The sequence below is a fragment of the Telmatherina bonti genome (assembly GCF_933228915.1).
Source record: "Telmatherina bonti genome assembly, chromosome: 4".
Taxonomy (NCBI): domain Eukaryota; kingdom Metazoa; phylum Chordata; class Actinopteri; order Atheriniformes; family Telmatherinidae; genus Telmatherina; species Telmatherina bonti.
The window spans coordinates 13,704,206-13,727,649 of NC_136622.1; the positions used below are offsets into that span (position 1 = coordinate 13,704,206).

Genomic DNA, 23,444 nt, shown 5'->3' on the forward strand with positions numbered 1-23,444 from the left:
TTCTGTTGTTCAACATCTTCCCTATTTTTTTTCTTTTTTTTTAACAGATACCAGAGAACTGCTGGGAGAGATGGATGGCATTGATGTGTTATTGCAGCAACTCTCTGTAAGATCTAGATTTCTTTAAATATAACATTTGCTTTTCTGCCTACTAGCTTTCAAATTACTCCTAGAACTCTTTAAGCCAAGTCACAGTGGTAAAAATCTTATTTCTCTAACGTATCATGTAGCTGTACTTCAGCCAAAAGGTTCCCATCAAACCTGCTGTAACATGAAGTTTATTTAAATATTTATTTGCAACTTTGTAGTCAACGTTACCTTTACATTTCCACCCAGTGATCAGCATTCTGTGGACTCCTTCCAGAAAAAGACAGTGAAGTGTTTTCCTCTTTTCTTTCAGGTGTTTAAACGACACAACCCAAACACAGCTGAGGAGCAAGAGATGATGGAGAACCTGTTTGATGGGCTGTGTTCCTGTCTCATGCTGCCTTCCAATCGTGACCGCTTCCTCAAAGGAGAAGGCCTTCAACTAATGAATCTCATGCTCAGGTAAGGTTTAACTCTGAACAGAATGAGACACATGAATAAACACAGCTAATAAACTGTGGATCATTTTGTTGCAATACAGCTTTGATGAAGATTGAATTATAGTCTTATCATCATAAAGTTGAAGTTTTCATTGACCAACTAGCAAGGTGCCAATACTTCCTATTCCAGTACTTGCTTAAGTGAACATAAGACGGTGAAGCGTAATGATTTTATTTATTTATTTGGTTTCTTTGTTAACCCTTTCATGCATGAATTAATAATAATAAAAAAAAAAAAAATGATGCAAGATTTTTTTAAATACAGTATTTTACCTTTACAGACATATGCAATAATACTTATTTTGTTTATTAGTGATACTTAAAATTAATTATGATTTATTTTTATGTATTCTAAATACTATACAATCATAATTATATTATGTAAATATTCTATAAAATATAGCTGTATTTTTTTCTTTACTTATTTATAGCAAAGGCAAACTTGCATAATTACATTATGTTTAATTATATTATATATTTATTTATTCTCCAGGGAGTGGAAACGTATTGGATGACTCAGTAACATCCACTAAAGTGGTTTATTAACAATAATACCTTCCTCATTCATGTACATGCAAGAAAAAAAGCTTGTAAATGGGTGTCCACTATGTGGCCACTATGCATGAAAGGCTTAAAGATAACTGGGTGAAGGAATTACACTTTCACACGGCAGAAATTTACTATGATACATATTTCTACTTTGCTGTTGTCTTTCACAGATATCAACCCACTGATCTTGTAATTATGCTAAATGTATATTTCAGCAGCAGCCAGCTGCCATTACCTCGCTGTCGTGGAATTATTTGATTTTATATTTACTATTGCTGCATTTACCATCTGGCCAGATGGCTCTCTCAGTTTGACTCTATATTCTCTATTACAGCTGCACAATTAATCCAATTTTACCCTCAATAATCATTTAGGCTTCCCACTGGTCAATGGACACAATCTTCTAGTATTTGAAATGCTTTCTCTGCCAAGAAAAAGAAAAAGAAGAAAATCAAGACAGCCTGAATCTCTGTATGATCCAGCAGTTGGACTATGCTTTCCATCTATTGAGATCATAGAAAAATGTATCTATTTTCTATTTTAGTTTTCTATTTTTACTCTAAATATGACACAGCTGAGCCACAAAATATCATTGAAATTTCCATAATGGTTCCATTATTGCCTTTAATTTTAAGCAAACCTACATATTATCTTGTCATGAAACCATAACAGAAAATATGACCAGAGACACTGACTGTGCTCGAGATTTTATGCCAACATGACAAGAAGCAGATGAATGACAGGTATGAAACATATATTATCACCCTCAGTAACAGAGGAACACTCTACTATGCTTTTCACATAAATGATTTATTTTGGCAATATGAACACTTTTGCAATTTTGCAAAAGTGTTCAATCACAACTAAAACAACAATAAAAAAAAAAAACCAAACAACTAATTACAAGTAAGTAATTCATAGGAAGTAAAGTGACTTCAATGACCTTCAGAAGCTCAGCTGAACCCAGAACTGGCTCTTGCTCTGCATGGATTTATGGTGAGGTAGATGTTGGTTTGTTGCCAATCACAAACCAGCATCCCTTTCTCTCTGCTGGAGACTGGAATTCCTGGCATCTCTTCGATTTCTGCAGTTTCCCTGCTCTGCAGTCACTTGTTTGTGAGGAGGAAATTGCACTCCTTCTGCTCAGAGGGTGCTGCTGCATCCTCTTTTGTCTATGGTGGTCTCAAGGCCTCCAATCTTGCCTCTTCAAATCTGTCGGCACCTAAATAGTGTGTTGCATTGAGCAGCACAACAGTTTTGTGTCAGATATCCATGTAAGACTAAACGTTTTATTCTTTTTTGTACCCTGTTCTTTCCAGCATAGTAACAAGTACAACGGTGGTCTATGTGCCAAATTATGCCATAAATTTGCTCTACCAATGGAGGAATCTCATATAAATGGCTGCCCTTTATATTTTTATAATTTAATTTGTATTGTTATTTATTAGTTCTGGTGTATCAGCTCATATATTATTGCTGAACCTGACAGGGGAAACAAATGTAAAAGGAATCAAACAAAAGGGTAAAAGGAGAAGGTAAAGAGACAAAAGAACAGAAATTAAATGTGGAAAGGCAAAACTGACTAGGCTGCTAAAATCACAATATTTATCAAACCAATATAAACTTTAATTAAAAGAAATACTTAAAGAAATAGACGAAAAAAGAAATACAAGAACAGGCACAATTCGAGACTAATAGTCTTAATGTTGCACAATTTCCCTAAACATTACAGAGGGTCTACCACACGAGATGTAACGGCCACTACTGTGAATTATAATCGCTCTTTAAGATTTTCTTTTTTTCCCTTTGCATATAATTCAGTTGAATAAGGATAACCAGTTCAATCCACAGGGTTTTAGCTCTTTTCTTTTTACCCAAGGCTGCTATAAAAACATTTATTTCCTAGGAAAAATGTATTAGTAAACATGAGACAAACATTCAGTGGAGGTCTCCGTCATACTTCATGTTGATCAGAATCATGCAGCCCTGCTTTCTTCTTTTAGAAATAAACAATTAAATTAGTTTTCCCAATTGATACTTTGTAGTTTCAGTTACTTTAGCTGTGTAAATGACCATAAACCTGCTCATTAGAGGTCAAAATATAAAACCATCCTTTCAAACAGTCATATTGAAATTTAAAAACTTTTTTTTTTTTTTCCCTGAACAAAATAAAAGTCAGGCTTGGCACAGAAGAAATCGTCTTTATGAGGACACATGGAGGACGAAGGGAAGTGTATTCCACCTTAAGTGCAAAAGTTTGAGGGAAGCTCTAACTTAAAAAAAAAAATCAAGGTAATTCATTCATTTTCCGAACCGCTTAGTCCGATTAAGGGACACGAGATAGCTGGAGCCTATCCCAGCAGTCTTTGGGCGAGAGACAGGGTACACCCTGAACACGTCGCTAGTCCATCACAGGGCAGAAAGTAAGTCTCTGATAAATTAACATTGGTGATGAAACCAGTCTTTAGCTGTGAGAAGCATTTTAAACATGTATCCTGGTTTGGACAGGCATCCCTTGTTCTGGGGCAGCTCTTTTGAAGAGGGACTACTTTATTACTCTGCTGCCTGTGATGTGAATGCTTGATAGTCAAACACTGATCAAGCATTAAAAAAAAAAAATCTAAGTGACATTTCTTGGGTTTATGTGCATCACAGGTACAACAGAAACATTCTTTTTAATTCAGTTCCATCATTTACTTTATCGTATTTAGTTTACGGCGTATTAACATACGACATCTTCCCCCGCTGTGGTGCGCCATAATGACATATACTTTAGCTAGAAAAGCAGTCTTGGTACGCTTGACACCCACAATCTACCTTTCCAGGTTCAAAGCAGTGCTTCTTTTTTTCTTTCTTCCTTTTCTCTTTACATCTGTCTATTCTATTCCCTCACGACGCTGCCAGATTGATCCGTCAGCAGCTGGGGGAGTGTAGCAAGGCAGGGATCTGACCTTAAAGACTCATAAGGAGACATTACACACATTTATGAAACCCTCAGCTTCTGCACGCCTGCACTGATAATCACATCACTGGACATGCAGATTTAAGCTGTAGATCAATATCTCATTATTCCAATCTAAAAACCCTTTCTGTTAGATCATCCTTCACGGAAAGATGAAAAGTAAGACAGACCAGAGAAGGATGAGCAGGACTAAAATATGATTTGTAATTTTGTTTAAGTCTTCTTTACAAAGGAATGAGTTTTGTGATTATGTTGTCGGAGCAGACGGTCTTCCACGTTGCTTGCTGTATTAAATTAACTGCAGGGGATGTCTGCTTTAAGTAATCTACACAATAATCCTGTGACAGATCTCTCAGACAACGTAATCATTTACACAAGCAGTCTCATTGCACATAATGATGAGCATAAGCATATTTGATGTGTTTTATTCGAGTGTTAAGGTTGAAAAATGACAAAAACCACAACAAACAGAGTAAGACCTTTCCATTAAAAACTCAGCCTCTTTGTTCTTTTGGAACTTAAGTTTTCACACCTGGTGTCTTGATAAATTTCAGGCACAGCCTCACGCTTGTCAGCTGCAGCCTGAACCTGAGATCTACTTAAGCTATTTCTGTTTTTGTCTCACAAATAAATGTCTGAGAATCAGCAGGTTTGTTTTCTAGTTGTCATCAACATTCGTGAAAGCTCTGCTCTGCTTTAGATATCAGTTTCTGGTTAGATATGTGAATGTTTTGGTCAGTGTTTTGAGGCTCTGCACTGGATAATCAACTCTTCGGAAAGCTACCTGAAATAAAAATAAACTGCTGCTGTCGTGCTTGTATCCACCAAACACATCCCACTGTCCACTTCGGCGTGTCAGAAGGTAGCTCACAACAGCAGGATGTTGAGTTACCTCTGCTGTCTAGCAGCTGAATTGCCTTAGTTTGGCTCTGGCAAGTATACTGCAGATCACTCCCCCTTGCCCTCCCCAGCCGTCCATCATATGTAATGTGTCTGTCTGCAGAATCAGACACAACTGCCTGAAATATGTGTCCCTCCTATGAGATAAACAGTGTCATCTGTCATAGGTGGAAATGGAGGAAGTGACACTCTGACAGACAGCTACATTTCCTCGGAGGAGGTGTGGAGTGGAGAGTGTAGACAGAGTAAAAAAAAATTTGGTTCCGCTTATCATGGCAATGCTTTGATGATTGAAAACAGATGAATATTTGTACTGCAGGATATTTGTTTGACAGAACATGCATTATAATGTTATTTAATATCTTTTCTCATGCAACAGATTTATTTACAGCTCTTGCATGCAGTAACCCGCCCAACGGTGCTTTCTAATAGAAAATAACTAAATATATCGAGTGGGAAGTGGAGCCTAAATTTAATTTATTTTAAGCAAGCTCTGTGTAAATGGATTTCATGTTATTGTACTCTAAATGACATTTGTGATATCGACCACTCAGTGCAACCAAACTTTGCTCAAACTTGTTAGAAGTATTTTATTTCATTCTGATAAATACTGCCTCTTGTCAGCCTTTCATTCAGTTTCAGTTTTGCTAGATGCTTTTCAATTTCTGCTCAAGGCTATTTCTTTGTCTTTGATAATAATTTTCAGTAAATGTCCCTGGAAAACTGTTGTAAAGAATTAGTGGATGAAAATGTGTCATTTTGCTCCAGAAAAGTCTGCGTGCTGCTATGAAGTACACAGAAAGCTACATACAACTTAATGAACAGTTTAGAAACATGCAAAAGAAAACTGGAGTTAAACATTGTCAATTCTGTTGGTTTAAGCTAATTTAATATGGATTTATGTGTGGAAAACTTCAAAACGAATGACTTCAAGTTATAAAATCTTTCAAGAAAACATAAATACTGCTTCCTCAGGCTAAAGAGGACAAGTACCCTTTTGGATTGTTTAAAGATTTCTGGTGTGAACACCAGTAATGCTGAATATAAAAAGAAATGAACAAAATAATGTGATGTTCACATTTGAAATTCTAAAGTATTATATAAATATTTCCTAACAAGAAAGTGCATGTTTGTGTGTTCTGATTGTTTCTTCTTTTTCCCACAGAGAGAAGAAAATGTCTCGAACCAGTGCTCTAAAGGTCCTGGACCATGGGATGATTGGACCAGAGGGAGCAGATAACTGCCATAAATTTGTGGACATTTTAGGCTTGCGAACTATCTTTCCACTTTTCATGAAAACGCCCAAGAAAATGAAGAAAACTGGCACTTCAGAGAAAGAACATGAAGGTCAGTGGCTAATTACTTTACAGTTTGGCCAGAGTAACATGATTTTTGCACTGAGCTGTAAATACCTCTTCCAGTTTAACCTCTGAAAGTAGTCAGATGTGTTGGGCCAAACAACAAAAGCTATCAGATCAATCTTTACGCTGTTTTTCAGTGTTGTATTATCAGCAGCAGATGTCATTTTAAGTAGATTAAATAGTCTTGAAGACCAAACCAGTGCGTTTAAAAGGCTGCTGATTCCCTATTTGAATGTTGAGGTCAATGGCATCCTGTTAAGTGAAAAATTTTATTTCCATTCAAATCTCAGGAAGTTTAGCTCCTTTTTTTTTTTTTACGTACAAACTACAAATTGTGAATATAGTATAATTCGCTTTATATAAATCTCCATTTATCTTCATCTCATTGTATTGTGCAATAAATATTTCACACATTTAAAGGTAAGCATTAGGAAGGTTTTAATGAACTGCAGCCTTTATCCCTTCGTCATTAAATCCCATGTTTTAGCAGGAGGACAAAGAGCATTAAAGGTCACAGATTTATTATTTTACATTTCTAACTGTTACGTAGATTAAATGACTATTTCCTGAATATTCAATATTTCTCTCAAATCTTAAGCAGAAAGGACATTAGCTTGTAAAAATTCAATTTAAAATTTTATTACACTTTTCTTTCATGATAATGATAAAAACTGACATTTAGATGGTTAAAAGAAGAACAATTATCAGGGCTTCCAACATGGTTGTCAAAGCACTTTTTCAATTATTTGTCCCAAAAGAAACATTACTAGTGTGAGTAATCCCAGTGATTAAGCTAACCTTTATTTTTTCAGCTTTTAGTTTTTAATAGTGTGTATTCACAAGTTGGTTTTTTTTTTCTTTTTGGATTCATTCTGCTCTAATCTGCTCATGTATCATGGTTTGCCACCTCCTCGGCCTGTCAGTTTACACTATCAATCCAATCTTGATTGATTTTCCTGCCTGTGCTCTCAACTTCTCTCGTCTCTGAGTGAGAAATAGGAAGTGCAAGGAAGAGCCAGAGATTGAAAGACAGAAGGATAGAGACATAGGTCCGTGCCATACAGGACAAAGAAACCTGTTTAAAAAAAGGATAAAAGGCTGAAAGGGGATTTAGAAGCAGCATTGTCCATCTGTCTGCTCTTCATTTGTTTACTTACAATCAAAATGTGACACACCTCCCCTCTCTGTTTGTATTAATTAAGTTTTATACGTCTCCAAGGGTTTCTCAGCTTTGTATAGGAAAACAAAGTGTCTTCCTTTGTGCTGCGTATCACCCAGAGACTCAGTAAATTAACTTTTGACCTCACGAGTAGCCGAACGAGTAGTATGGAAGATAACCCTGCTTAGCAGAAACCCCACCAACCCCCCCTCCTCCCCTCCAACAACTTTAACAGACTTAAACTGGAGTTGTTCCATTCTGGCTTGACCAAAAATAAAGAATTAAAGCATTTTTGCTTTAAGATCAGAATAAAAGAAAAAAAAAAACCTAATAAGTAAAACAATAAAAAAAGGTAAATAAATGCAAATGAATAAATATCTTCAGCCCAAAAAACAATTTTAAAATCAAATTGAAAATGTTCCTTCAAACCATATTGGAAACAGGCTTAATGTTATGGGGATATCATTATTAGTAGTAATTAAAGTAACACATGAAGCCTAGCAATACAATTGTGTGAACTGTTTGGCTTAATTGATCGGTGAAAATAAGTGGGATTGATTTAAATATTCACTTTGACTGCTCTTCTTAATTATTTCATAATATTTGTGATGAGAGCTGGAGCCTGTATAGGATTTCCCATCATGTGTCTGCACTGCTTTGTCAAACATCCATAGGTGTAATGAGATGCCTGTCATATTGTAAGACATATTGAGTGAACCAAATCTTTCTGTAAGGCTGCTAATTGAAAATGCCATTAATCAAGTGCTTCTCTTGAATAACACAATAACACTGTGGATTAATTAACTATCACTTGCTTCAAACAAAAGTAATTAGGCAGTAGCGACCTGGCTATCCTTCTCTCCTTGGTCCCCTCTCATTTTACCATTGCTCTCTTTCTATAAACCACAGTCCAAAGAATTACATTTTTTAAACAGACACAGTCCAAATCACCAGCCTGCTCCGGTATATTAACATGATTATCAACATAGACATTGTAAGGAGGAGGAGAATTTAGTAAACAATAAACAGAAAGAAAAGGGAATAAAAAAAATCCAAAGCAACAAATGACATTTTACTGCTCACGAGTATTTTGTCACAACATTGCACTTGTTTGGGGGTCTCAGTTTATTGGTGTATGTTCTTTGTTATTTCCAGTACAAATGAGATTGTATGATGGAAATTGGTGGCAGCCGGTTGTTATATTTCGGTGGCTAATGATGCGAGCGAATGTGAAAGGGAACAGAAGTAAACAACTAATTTACATGGCGAGCCACAAAAGTCCTCACTGCTTCTCAGGTTCCGCCTTGGAAGCATGTCTCTTTGTGTGTCCGCATGTTTATGCGTGTTTTGCTGGTATAGAGTGAGTGCATGAGGGGTGAGAGAGGGGCTTTTGTGCCTAATATAATTTGAATGCCATGCAAAAGCCTTTCAGTGATATAAATGCCTGCATCATGACCCTCGTTTTCCAGTGAATGCACTAAACTAACTAATGAGTGAGGCATACTGGCTGAAAGAGTCCAGTATTATATGAATTGTCTTATTTTATATGTCTAGTTCTGTTGCATGTTCATGTTGAGAGAAAAATAAAATAGCCAATCTAATGGAAACAGCATGCCTTTATTGAAGCAGCACCTCCACCTCCTGCTCCTATGAGAAATAATAATTTAAAAAAAAAAAACAACAACCTCAGCAGCTTTATTGCAAACACAAATCATGCAGTTTTATTAGGCCATTATGTCTTCACAGCAACTCTCTCCTATGATTAACAAATGCAAAATTTTTTAAATGTGACTATATAAGGGAAATTTGCTCATCAGGATTTAATAAAACTTGGATCACATATTTTAATCAAAAGCATAGCCTCAAAAACACTCAGGTCCTCCCAGCATCGAGTAGCTTTGGCACAGATTGAAATGAATAACATTCCACAGGATACACATGTGATTGTTATCATTCTTTTCACAGTCATAATGTTTAATCCTGTTATTTGTTTATATCAGAGGAAGAGATTTGCTGTTTGATCTATGTGCAAAGATGCACCTAATTACCATCTTCTTCACGTATGGTCTTTTCTCTTGTGGGGATTGATCTTTGTAAACATGTGCAAGGAAATATGCTGGGATATTTATATGTTTTATGTAAAACAATTAGTATTCTGTTGTATGACATGCTGTGGGTTTTTTTTTTGTTTGTTTTTTTTAAGAAGCAATTTATGTGTATTTCATGAGAAAATTTTGTAAAACCACAGTAACATTTGATGGTATTAAGACCTAAGGGAATATGTGTAAATAGGTGTAGTAACAGTTTTCTCCTTACAGCATCAAAGAGGGCTCCTCAATATATGAAGAATGATACCTTCTGCAGCACTTTTCCAAAATGTCTCAATCCTGAACTGCAAACTGTAGCAACTATTTGTCCCTTTTGCAGTTTCTATGTAGCGTTTTCTGTACTTCCTACTTGTCATGTTTTGAGTGACTGCAGGAAATGTTGCACTATGAAAGAAATAGTTTGTACAACTAAAGCTAAAATTTCAGCCTTACTTCGTCAGATGGTTTACACAGACTTTAATCCCTAACAAACTAGCCTTTGGGGCTGAGAGGCTGATTTCTTTCCCCAGGGCATCATGAATGTAGGACCAATCAGCACCACCTCTCTGCTCTTCTGTTGTTCAGAATTATGTAGCACTTACTTCAGCTGTTGATTATTGAATCAGTCCAGGCCTCTTTTGCATGTTAACTTCGTACTTTGTATCCCCCTGGAGTAAAGATAAGCCAAATGGTGGATGATCAGTGCAGGATAAGTAAATGCTAGGATTTGGATATAGAAGATATACAAATTGAAATATCATTCTGTGAAGGTTTGACACAGACTTTTTTCACTGCTGTCAAGCTATGATAAAAAGTGTTTGTTACATAAAAGGACAAAGTCCAATAGAAATGGTAAACCCTCAAAATATCAATGAAATGTTGCAGTGATGCAAAAATGTGTTGTTAGTTTATACAATGTAAATTTGACTAAGAATGACATAAAAAGGTTAAGCCCAAGTTAATTGAATAAAAGATTATTTACAGAAATCACACTGAACTATTATCAGACCTCTTCCAAGTGCACATGGTTCTTACCGTATACTAGAACCTATTTATACTCCTTTGCATACATAAATAGTTACGTCTGTTTCCACTGTTGTTGTACAGTCACCCCTATACTTCCATGTAGGGCTGGGCGATATGACCAAAATTTTGTATAATTATGTGTCAATCATCAGTTATGTGTTAGATGTGCTTGGCAACAGCAGCAGTGATCTCCTTCCATCTGCGGGAACTATGGCCGTATGAGGTTTCATGGCTAAATGCCTGTTGCAGTGTTTGTGTCTGGAGTTTATTTTGAGCGCTTTTGCCTCCACTTGATGCTGCTTTTGCTCGTTGACTCTATTCCTTATTTGGTATTCTTTATCCTGATTCTTGCGCAGGTGATAAAATGAGTTACTTGTGTCTGTGTCCATTGTTGGGACTGTGAGCTAGTCTGTTGTTGATTGTTCAGCCTTTTTTATATCTAAACCGCATCCATGCGACAGAAATGTCCCCTCTTATGAACAAGCTAGGCTAGAAACAAGGCTAGTCATCTTTTAGTGAATTACCCTGCTCTGAAATGCATCTGCTTCCTCCATGTTTTATATTGCAGCATGTGTGCCTTGGGCTGCACGGTGGCGCAGTGGTTAGCACTGTGGCCTCACAGCAAGAAGGTAGCTGGTTCGATCCTTGGCTGGTTTGGTCAGTGGCCTTTCTGTGTGGAGTTTGCATGTTCTCCCCGTGTATGCGTGGGTTCTCTCCGGGTACTCCGGCTTCCTCCCACCATCCAAAGACATGCATGATAGGTTAATTGGTCACTCTAAATTGCCCCTAGGAGTGAGTGTGAGCGTGAGTGTGGTTATTCGTCTCTCTGTGTGTGGCCCTGCGATGGACTGGCGAGCTGTCCAGGGTGTACCCTGCCTGTCGCCCAAAGCCGGCTGGGATAGGCTCCAGCTTCCCCGCGACCCTGAATTGGAATAAGCGGTTCGGAAAATGAATGAATGAATGAATGTGTGCCTTAAAGCGCATCTTGACGTAAAATACTGCAGTAAAGCACCTTATCGTGGTGCAACCAAAATATAATTAGAAGCTATTAAAATGCCATTCAATACTTGCTTGTGTTTGATTGGTTATTGAGCTTTTCAGGAAACCTTTTAATATCAAAAGACTGACACAAAGTGACTCTTCTCACACATTAGAACACTTTTTAAAATGTGTTTTTTAAGTAATTTGGTTGTCAATTTTGAATTTGGACCAAATTGTATGTCCAGTTTTCCAATGTGAAGCAAAACTTGTTTTTGGCACAATGGTGACACACCTGTCTAAATGAGAACGCTGTTGTTTTGCCCTGCCCTTTTTTTGTTCTCTACAATGCAAGCATGCATCTGCCCCATCTCTGTTTATTTTTAAACTCTTTTGAGAGAAGGCTCCACAGCCAGCAATCAATAGCCTCCCGGGCAGGTTGTGGAGGTGTTGACATCAATTACCAGTTGGATCAAGTTGATAAAGTAGTGTCCTTTTGGAAATGGCAGTTAGCCGCCTCGTCATTGTGTACGGGAAATAAGGTTGTCTACATTAAGAAAAGGGATTCTTAGATTGAACCTTCCGGATGTGCAGATAGTGTTATTGTGATTTCAGGCAATAACAGTTTTACCACTTAGTTTATAAGTGGGAAGGGTCATTTGTGATTATTTTTGTTTTCCCCTGATCCATGACACCAGCATGCCAAAATTGAGGAATTTTTGTGTGAAGTTTTTTTTGTTCTATGGCATGCCTAATTATTCTTTGTAGGTTCAATATATTGGATGTTTCCTTTAGCAAATAAGAATGATTTGCTATTTAAAAGGATGCAAAGATTTCCTCAACTAAAATAGAGTCATCTTTGTTCCGGACACCTGTCCAGCTACTGGCATGTGCAAGTTTCAAATCAAAGGCCTCTTTAAATTTACCAGATGACATGATGAGAACAATACCCAGTTTCTTTCAGTTTAAGATGTTATAGACTTTAATGTTTTAATCATTAAAGTTCATTGTTCGAAGACTAACTATAAGTATTTTTGGTCAGTTTGTGAAAACATAATGCCACATATTTTCCTTGGAGTCTGATGGGAATCACAATAAAGGATGTTGTGGATCAAGTTGTAGCAATTCGTGAATAAGACCAGAATAAAACATTATAATGTTTCCATCAAGAAAATGTAGGAGAGTTTTTGATGGGAACTCTTGATAACAATTTATTTCTTAAATGTATTAATACTTTTTAGAAAAGCGTGAAATTCTGAAAGCCACGTTTTCAGTGAGTAAAAGGTAATGGTCAGGGACATTAACAGTAGTGGCTTCATAAGAATAGATAAAATAAAATATATAAGATTACCACATCTCTCATTTTATGCACCTTGAATTAATCAGTAATCAGCATTTAGCAGTTTAACCTTTAGTACGTTGTCTTCCAGACTATTTCTGAAGCACTCTGACTAGTTTTTGTATAATTTTACAATACATTTTTAGGAATTTCTTGGCTTCTTTTGCCATTCTTGAGGACTATTTGTGGTTTGTGAAAGAACTTGCATCAGCACAAAGTGCAGCCTTTAGTTTCCTTCTTGTCTTGTGGGTAAAGATTCTGTGGGTCACAGGTGATTTCACAAAGGGAGCTGACAGCAAACACGACCCCTTTTAAAAAGCTGAAATGGGATTGATTCCTGCACTCTTGTTGCTTAGCAACTGCAAAGCCTTGTTGAGAGAATATTGACCTCTTGTTGATAAAGTCCAATTACATTTTTTTTTTTTTTTGCCTGGACTCTGTATATCTAGAGATTTTACAATGACATATTCCATCCCCCTCTATGCATTGTGCATCTTTCATTTAGTATCATTGAGAAATATTCTAGTATGATTTTCACATGCTCTTTAAGTAAATGACTAAGAGGGAATTTGACTGTGATGCATCTTACGTAGCTGGAGTTGAATTAACAAGGACTCTCACTTTGACTATCCAGTTTCTGTTGCTAATTCGGTCAATTAACATGTCTTTAGACCTCCTACTAGCTAAATGGTCCCAGAGCTGCCAGAAGCAAAATTCTATTGCTGCTTGAAATGTAATTTGACCACAGCCAAAACCATTACACATGTTCCAGCGTTGACTGAAATGAAAATTGATTTCAGAATTTCATTTACATTTTCTTCTCCTGCTGCTCTAAGCACTTGGAGTAAACATATCCATGCTGGGTTAGATTCCTGCTGTAAATGTAAATGATCAAGTGCTAATGAGTTTGTTTTTTTTTCAGAGGGTTGTGATTGAGTGTAAATGAGTGTTTCTACTGATTTTTCCAGTAAAAACTGAGCATGAAAGGTTAGTTATAGTCCATGCACCTACTGGGTGACAGTCATTTCGCTGCTATCAAAGAAGATTTATTTACTGTTTTTATTAATTCTCATGACATTCTTCTTGGCAAAAGGTTTAAAATGTTGTCTTGTTGTTATAAATGAGGTTTGTTTATATGTTTTCCCACCAGAGCACGTCTGCTCCATCATCGCATCCATGCTGAGAAATCTGAAGTCACAGCAGAGAACCAGACTGCTTAACAAGTTCACAGAAAATGACTGTGAGAAGGTTTGTTTCCAAAGTGTTACTTTTGTTGTTTTTGTCTTAAAACTCTCCTTTGCACTTATTTTGCATTGTTATTGAGCAGCTGCATATTGCATACTATATATCCAAGGTTTTTGTATTTTTTCACGACCAGGTTTTTTTTGCAGAGCATTTAAGTCTCTGTAATAAAATGGTTTTATGTTTTCTAAATGTAAATAAGGAAATATTATCATCCGTGCTTTTTTCTTTAGCCTTCATAGATTTTTTTTTTTTTTTTTTTTTTTTTTTTTTAAGCAGCTGTAGGTTATTTATCCACCTTTAGGGCCGGTCGGTAGAGGAAATTTGTCTGAATAAATTAAGAGTAATAAGTATAAGAATTATAATAGAGAATAAAGTAAAAAATAGTTGAACAGTATTCCAGACAATCAATAAAAAAGCTAAACTGGTGTCTTGAACCCTTTTTCAAAAGCAGGTACAAAAATTCTTTATCCAAAAGAACTAAAAAAACTTAATAGTTCACTGACCTGTAGTGGGTTTAGCTAATAATATCAAATTATTATTGTCTTCTGTATTTATCCCAGTTAGTCTTTTCCCTCAGAATGTCTTTTTTTGTTTGTTTCTGCTTTGTACTGTTTCTGTTCCCTTCCTGTTTCTCTTATTTTCTCTTTGCTTTCTTGTCTGCTGCATCCCTCACCCCTGTCGGCCTCTGTTTCATTTCTGTCTCCAGGTTGATCGACTGATGGAGTTACATTTTAAGTACCTGGAGGCTGTTCAACAGGCTGACAAGAGGATTGAAGGGGAGAAACATGTGAGCACCTCTTTTTTTTTTCTTTCTTTTTTTCCTTCCTTCCACCCCTCCCTTCCACAATCTCAATCTGTTCCCCTCAGTGTTACTCCCTGTGTTAGTACATTGCCATCAATTCAGGTGGGATGGAGTGTGTTTTGCTTGACAGATACAAAAAATATAAATCCACGCAATGGCATTTTTTAATCTTACTTTTTTCCTGTTTGGCCTTTTTAGTTTAGCATTCATTAATTCTAAATAAAATGTCCAGATTGCAATATAAATGCTAACATATCTACTGCAACCCCGCTACAAAGGGAATGTCAAGAAAATGTCACCTTCTTTTGGTAGATAAGATGTTCAGTTCTACAGTGTCACATCCAAATCCACAGGAGGAAGAGACCTAAAATACCATCACAGTCCTGCTGATAAAAATGTGACAGTTTACAGAGGAATGGGAAGTTTGATGGCTGTGTGTGAGACCTGTCTGTGTGGATGTGTGCCAGTGTGTTGAGGTATGTGCTATGGAGGGACACAGATAGAAGAAAAGTAACCAGACAGGGTATAATGGCTGTAAATGAAATAGAAAGAGCATCCTCGTATCAGAAAGCAAGAAAGTCAAATAAATAAATTGTAAATACTATTAAAATGCGGTACAGTTAAAACAAAATGTAGGTTAAAAGGTAGATGGAGATATGGGAAGAATGGAGAAGGAGCTTGAGTGAGAAAAGGAATGACAAGGGGGAGGGAGGTGTAGGTGGAAAGCGATAAGTGTGAGATTCCTATCTAAAGATGACAGAAGATTAATTTCTCAGACAGAAGCAAGGTGGGATTGCCAAGGAAAGGCCAGACAGTTTGACATTCTCTACCCCTCCCCTCCTTTTTTGTCTTCCTCCCTGTTGTCACTCTCTGGCCTCTTCCTGTGGGATGGTAAGAGTGTAGCTTTATGATAACCTGGTGATAAGAAGCCTTGCTCATGTGTGCAGCTATTTTTGAACCCACATTGTTAGTTTTCCTCAGTTCAGAGCCATTCTAGGAAGCAGACACACATGAGACAAGAAAAGATAAAACACCTACAGGTTTTTGAAGCATGGCAACCACTTTTTATTCATTATACACTTTCAAGAAAGGACTATTGAGAAAAATCTGAATATCTTATTATAATAGCACAGTAGGACAGTATCAGGCACAGCAAAAAACATAGATTACTACTGTATTTCAGTAGACAAAGTGGTCAATATGGTAGCCTCAGCTTACAATGGGGGTTCCCTCCCACTCATGCCCCTCCAAGTCTCACTGTCCTTGCTCACCAGTAAAATGAGGTGGTCCCCAAAGGGAGTGCCCTCCAACCCTCCAAAACTCTCTCAGGACTCCAGAAAGAGTGAGTACTCTGAGTTGCTGTTTGGTGCATAAGCTCAGATGATAGTCAGGACTAGTGTCGGGAACTACCCTCTTGTCCACTGGGATCAATCCCAATCTACAGACACCAAGTTGGAGGACAATAAATATGCCCACACCTGCTCAGTGCCTCTAAATGGGAGCAACTTCAGAGTGAAAGTTGAGAAAGTCCAGGTCTTTTCAAGGACACTAGTTGCAGAGCAAAGGTGAGGTGAGGCCAACTAGTTGTAACGGCTCAACTTCTTTCACCAACAGAGGTTCCTTCCCTGCCAGATAGGTGATGTTTGACATCCCTACAGCTAGCTTCTGTAGCCAAGGATAGGACTACCAGGGTTTACGTCTGTGGCTACCGCCTGGCTTGCATTGCACCTGCTCCCTACATCCCCTCCGGAAGGTGATAATACCATTCCCTATTTTCCCAATTTGGGCTAACCTTAACTGAGCCCCACATTCAAAGGCCTAGCCACCAGATCTTTGCCTTCATAGCCCACGTACAGGCCTGGCTCCAGAGAAGGATAGGATATGCCTCTTTTCCATTAGAATCAGCTTATCTCAATTTAATTCGCCTCAACTCATCTCAGCTTGGCCCTGTTCTTTTCCATTACAATTTAGTACCAGGTCTAAAATGGGCGGGGTTTGTGTGAATTCACTGTGACATAAGTGTTCTGCTAGACGAGCTCCATAACAACACAGGACCTAGAGGCAATCTGCAATTTGGTTTATGGCTCGCTGGTTGCTGACCATAAATTGTATGCATTTGTTGGAACCACTTCCAGTCTAGTCTGTTTGATCCGTTCCAACCATTGTGGTCCTTGAACTGCTGATAGTCACTTTTGAGCTTTTTCAGCTTCTCTTGACACTGCTGAAAACTCTGCTACCCGTACCCATTGAGTCGAAAAGCTCTTGATAGATTTTTTTTTTTCATTTCGTGTCGCTCCATCTGGTTTGCTCAGTATCCTTTCCTCAGCAACCAAGCAAAGAAATTTCTCCCCCTCTGTGTTGGACCACGGAACAGACTTTTGTTGCGCTATTGCTTGTCACCTTGTAATGTAAACCACTTGCGAGTTGGAGTCACTCTTCCAGTAATTTCGCTCTCTGACCCTGACCTCTGATTGGCCACGCCCCTGACCAATATTGGCATGCAGTCTGGCGATGTCACACACAATCCAACTCGGCTCGCTTAGAAACCTGGGCTGAGGAGTTACAAAAAAAGTACTGGTAAGTGGGTACAAAAGCCTCGCGGAAAACCCTACAAACCGAGTCGAGGCGGGTTAAGTTGAGAGAAGCTGATACTAATGGAAAAGGGCCAGTCGGGGTCTTTGAGCCACATCTGGTCTGGCCCCTCCCCGTGAAACCTGTTACGATTGGTGACCCAACAACGGGCAATATGGCTCCTAGGATCTTCAGGACACACAAACCCCTCCACCACAAGAAGGTAGAATTGATGGTGGAAAAAAGAAATTATATTGACAAGCCCCCTTGAAAAGACAGTACACTGGAAACGTTCATGCCTTAAAGACCTACGACAGAACTTTTGCCATTTTCCCTGTCATGCGCCCCCTATCAATGGCTAATTCAACATCCATTTTGCATCCTACCTGACCTGTTAGTTCTCTCCAAAAGACTATCTCAAGATGACTCTTGTTTTGTCCCTTTCTCTCTTTTAATCTTCTCGTGTTTCTTTGCTAAATCAGCTACACTGTATGTTCAAACAGCCAGTTCCTTATTATACCGTTAACCATAACATCACGTCCCGGATGTAAAAGTTGTATTGTGCAGGTTCTGAGCCTCAGGACATTGCTGGGTAGCAGCGGCTCTAAAAACACACGGTAGATGTCACTGTGTCATTGAACAAGTCTGGAACGCAGAGTTTTAAGGTCAGTTCATAAGGTAATGCATCTTTAAAGAACTCAAGCTGAAATAAAATCATGCAAGATGGGGGAAAAAATCCAACATTTATTTTGGCTGATAGATTGGTTCATGATTTCTTCACTTTCCCTTTCAACACTGGGGAAAAAACACAAGGAGTGTTAAACAGATGCATGGTGGTTGCTTTTGTATTTCAAAATGTCAATGACAAGAGAATGATTAAAATAAAAAAAATTGATTAACCACATGACTGGCTTTGCTGAAACTTATAGTTTTATTTGTGACAATTACTTTGATATAAGCATTGGATGCGACGGGTTTACTGTTTTACATTCAGAGTGAAGAACATTGGATTTGTTGCATTGACTTTTTAACTGATCTGAAAATTAAGACATCATTTAACAAATCTCAAAAACACTGACCACCTTATAGAGCTTTGCTTTATCCTTGTTTTCCAGAAAGCTTCACAAAAATACTTCTGAGTCATTCTTATCTTGTAGCTGGATGATTTTTTTTCTTTCACGTTGTGAATCTAGTATAAAATGGTAGCTGCTGTTTTATATTACCAACACACTTTGTGTAGTGCACTAGTTTGAGTAAAATGCTGTGGTTTCACTCCTGCTGGTGTATATCGAACGTTGAAAGACCCAAACAGTATTTTAAGTTTATGTGAATCAAAGCCTGCACCAAATACCACGTTACGTTAAATAAGCTGATAAAGACGCCAACCCAGTTCTGTCCAGCGCCTCAACTGAATCGGCTGCCGTCAGCAGCAGTGTTTTATCTCTCTCTGCCTTTTGGTTTCCCCTTGTTAAGCCTGTTTTTAACAGGCAGTAAGCAAAATGTTTTTCCTCTGCAACATATTATCCACAGATTTCTCAGGAGGATCCCTGAAAAAAAAAAAAAAAAGCTGCGTGCTGTTTTTTTTTTCTTCGTCTTCAGCCCAGCTCCTTTAATAAGCAGCTTATTTTCTCCCCACCTTGGTATCTCTCTTCTCTTCCATCCTCCTTTCCTTCTCATTCTTCTTCTTCACCTTAATGTTTTTTTTTCTATTTTTATGCATTTTTTTAGTTCTATAATCCCTTCTTAATCTTCTCCTGTTTTTTATTATCAGTTTCACTTTGTAATATTCTTCTCCTCCCTCCTCTTAAGCGCCTTATTTTTCTCTCAGTTTCCACACTTCCTAGCTTTTGATCTACTTATAAATATATTCCTCATTATGTCCTTTCAATTTTCCTTTATCTTGTGTGTTTGCTTCTACAGCACACCTTCTCCTTCTAATCTTAATGCTCTCACTTCCTGTCATCCTAAACCTTCCCTCTACTCTCAGCTTCCTGGTAACATCTCTTTGAGATTGATGAAGCTCAGCAAAACATGGCTGAGGATGACCTCAATTCTGTATCTTACCACCTAAGAACTCAGTGAATTGTGTTTTATATGTGAGAAAGGTGTGTGTTTTCTTCGTTGCCCAGTAGCAGGAGGATAGAACAGAAATGACCCAGATTAGCTTTGCTGACAGTAGACAGTTTCAGAGAAAATATGTGACGTTGGAACTGGTTTTGCATTAATTGTGATATATTTAGTTCTGTACTAAGAATAAAATCTGTGTTCTCTGATCTGCTGACTGATTCACACGGATTTTCTGTGAAATGTTGTTAGTTGTTTGTTTATCTTTGCATCATTACCTTTCTTTCCGGTCTGTTTTCCTCATTATACATTATTCTTTCATTAAAAAAGTCACTGTTCACTCATTTTGCTAAAACTGCCTGGAGTGCAGTCATCTCATTTATGTTTGAAAGGCCAGCGTTCATTCGAAAATTGCAAACGCTAATCTTTTCATTGACAGTATATTTGGCTTTTTTGTGTGTGTCACCTTTAAGTAATTTTCATCTGCAATCTTTGTCTGCTGGCTTGAACATTTCAGAGAAAACTTCTGTGTTGCAAATGTAATATTTAGTTCACTTATCAGACACAAATGGGTCCATAGTAACAGAAAAAGATAAAAGGAAGAAAGATAGAATATGACACACTTCACAGTGTTAAAAGTTACATGAAGGCACCAATTCCATGAGTTCTTTAATATACCAATATAGCTACACATAATTTTATGCAACCTCCATCTTTGCATCTTAAGCAGCAGCCTCATTCCATCATGTATGTATGCTTTGACTTTGTGTGCTTTCTTCCCAGTAGCTCTTCCACAAATTGACAGTGGACATTGGAGTGCATTAGGCTTTAGATAGTCCAATCTTAACTGGAACAGCGCACATCCAAAATTTACAGCTAAATATATTTACTTGTGTATACATTATGCCAAATTGTCTCTAACTATTGTTATCCTCAGGCAAATCATATATATTTCTGTTTTACACAGTACAAACTTTAGGAATAGTACCAGATAGATAGAAGCTGGAAATACTAAATTCCGGTCTTCCTTGTTTCTGACAATCAAAATATTACTTCTCTCTGAATTTTAATTAATGACAAACTGAGCCACATTGAGAGGAGACCCTGTGTAAATTTTTGAAGCCCAGCATCATGTGGAGATAAGAGCACAAGATCCTCCACATACCTAAACAGAAATAGAAAACTTGCATGGTAAAAAGCTGTGCAACATTGTTGTAGCATAGTGTACAATTAATTAGGAGATGAGTGAGTCAGGTTTATAGATATTCAGACACCGCACTTCTCGTGCTAACAGTTGGAATTATTATTGTTGGTAAATTTTGATTTTACTGTAGCCTATTTGCTGGAGTCCAGTTACATGCAAAGTATTGTTTGATCAAAATGATTAGACAAATGAGTTTATTTGGAAAGAAGACTAACTCCACTTTAAAGACTGCTGCAGTGTTTGTCTTTTGGAACATGAAATTAATTCCACAATGTTGTGAAATCTGTAACAACTTAAACTTAAGTTACACTTAATCTAAAAATAAAAACAAGAATATCCATAGCAGGTATCTATCCCATTTAGTTTAATGGGACAATGTCAAAATGTTTAACTTGCATTGTACATTTTGCTTTAAAAAAATAAATAAATAAAAAGGAACTATGTTGATAATTTGACGACTTTCGTAAATTTAAATCCACTCAACAATTATACAGGTGGGCAGCCCTGAGCCACACAGTTGCCAGCAGGACCAACCAAACGAAGCAACCCTGTGAGTGTGAATATTGGGATTTGACCGATGGTTTTCAGCATGTATTTGTTTCATTGTAACATGCTAATGAGTAATCGGTTCATTACTTCCCGCCGACACCTAGGGTCCAAAGCTGACAGGTTTTAGTAAAGGCATTGGGTTGTGGTCGATGTTGTAATTCCTGACCCTGGTCCAAGAACAAAAAGAATGTAATTCTAAAAAATACCATTAAAAGAAACAAAAAATGAGCATGTATACATTGTATAATAGAAAGAAACTAATGTATAAAGACCAAATATGTGGTTTCTTAAATAAAATCTACCACCCCGATTAAAGGTCAAAACAGAGCATTATTCTACACACGTTAAAAAAAAAAAAAACACCAACCAGGCCAGAAATGTTGGTGTAGTGATGGATTCAGACTTAAAATGTTAAAACACATTAAGGGAATAACAAGGTCAGCTTACTGTCCCCTTAATAATATATCAAGGATTAAAGATCTGTTGTCACAGCAGGATCTGGAAAAACTAGTCCATGCTTTTATTTCTAGTCGACTTGATTACTGTAACAGTGTCTTTATAGGTCTTCCTAAAAAATTCAGAACTCTGCTGCTCGAGTCCTCACTTGTCAAGAAAGTGGATCACATCAGTCCAGTTTTTAGGTCTTTACAGATGCTGCCTGTCCATCAGAGGATAGACTTTAAAGCTCTGTTGTTTAGAAACAGAGTACATCTGAGACCTCCTTCCCATTATCATCTGGATCTGGGGTTTTTTGATCAGTTCCCATAGTCAGAATGAGATATGGAGAAGCTGCATACAGCTTGTATGCTCCCCATGTCTGGAACAAACTTCCAGAAAGCCTCAGATCAGCTGAAACACTCTTTATTTAAATTTATGTTAAAGACCCTCCTATTCTCAGCTGCATTTCAGTAGTTTTGATTTGAAATTATTGTCTGTCCAAATCTGCCTATGTCTCTTTTCACCTGGAATTGATTGTGATTTGAATAGTTCTTATCAAATACAATTCCCTTTTACTTGCTTTCTTGTTTTGTTTTTAATTTATGCTTCTTATTTTCTATAGTTTTATTGTCTCTGTAAAACACTTTGAATAACAGTTGCTCCTGTTATGACATTTCGTGACATACTACTTGAACCATGGTGAACTTGTCTGTTTTTAACAACTAAAGGAAGGTTTCAAAGATGGAAAAAAAAACACTGTTTAGATCTCACAAATTTGATGCGTTCAGATATTTGGAGAAAACTCAACATGCTGCGTAAACCCTGTGGTACGTTGTCACAGGTGCATCTTCCCCAATAGTAAACTCAAGCATAATAACAGTGTTGTGTTACAGTTCTTCCGTGCTTACTGCATAAATTCAGAGAATAGCTCCAGAAATCTGGAATCACGTATTCACAAACCAACCAATTACCAACCACATAACCACGCTGCAAATGGGGGGGCGTCACATCTGTGAAAGGTGCCTGTAAAATTTGTATGGACATACACAGAACGTATGACAGTGATGCCATAATTAAACTAACGCAGAATCTGGATTAGTATAAATCTAGGTTAACCCTGTTGTTTGCTTTGCACCACTCTGAACAAACAAAATTAAGTTTGTTCTCTCTCGATGTCCTACCATGAAACCAGTATGTTGGCTCAGGAACTCACAAAGTTGCAGATTTTTTATTTTAAAGTTTATCTAATTATCAACTACTATGTATCTGTTTTAATGAGGCCATTTGCTTCCAGTGTTTGCTTAGGCCTCATAAAGAACATTACATCACACATAAACACACACACACACAGTGAGTTTTTGTAAAGTGCTGACAAAGAAATCACTTTAATTCTGCATCTAAGCATCCCTATGGAAAAGAAGGCTCAGGAATAACAATCAGATGCACTCACAAACTCACAAAAAAGCACAAAAAAGCTGATATACACTTTTAATAGAACTTCATATTTAAACTTTTAGTCAAAGATGCATATATTTTATAAAAACATAAATGTGGAAATACACATGGTTTTAAGTCTAAATAACATTACTCAAACTGCACTGACAGTCTCCCATAATTCACACA

General features: G+C 37.3%; 1 protein-coding gene across 1 annotated transcript in view; it reads left to right on the top strand.

Annotated features, from left to right (window-relative positions):
* The window catches only part of ctnnbl1 (catenin, beta like 1), a 62,706-nt gene that overhangs the window by 22,150 nt on the left and 17,112 nt on the right, over positions 1-23,444 (top strand). Inside the window, exons 9-13 of the mRNA XM_079238440.1 lie at positions 48-106; positions 401-549; positions 6,164-6,345; positions 14,099-14,196; positions 14,900-14,980. Of these exons, the coding sequence (XP_079094566.1) occupies positions 48-106; positions 401-549; positions 6,164-6,345; positions 14,099-14,196; positions 14,900-14,980 (569 nt within the window). The remainder of the gene's footprint in view (positions 1-47; positions 107-400; positions 550-6,163; positions 6,346-14,098; positions 14,197-14,899; positions 14,981-23,444) is intronic.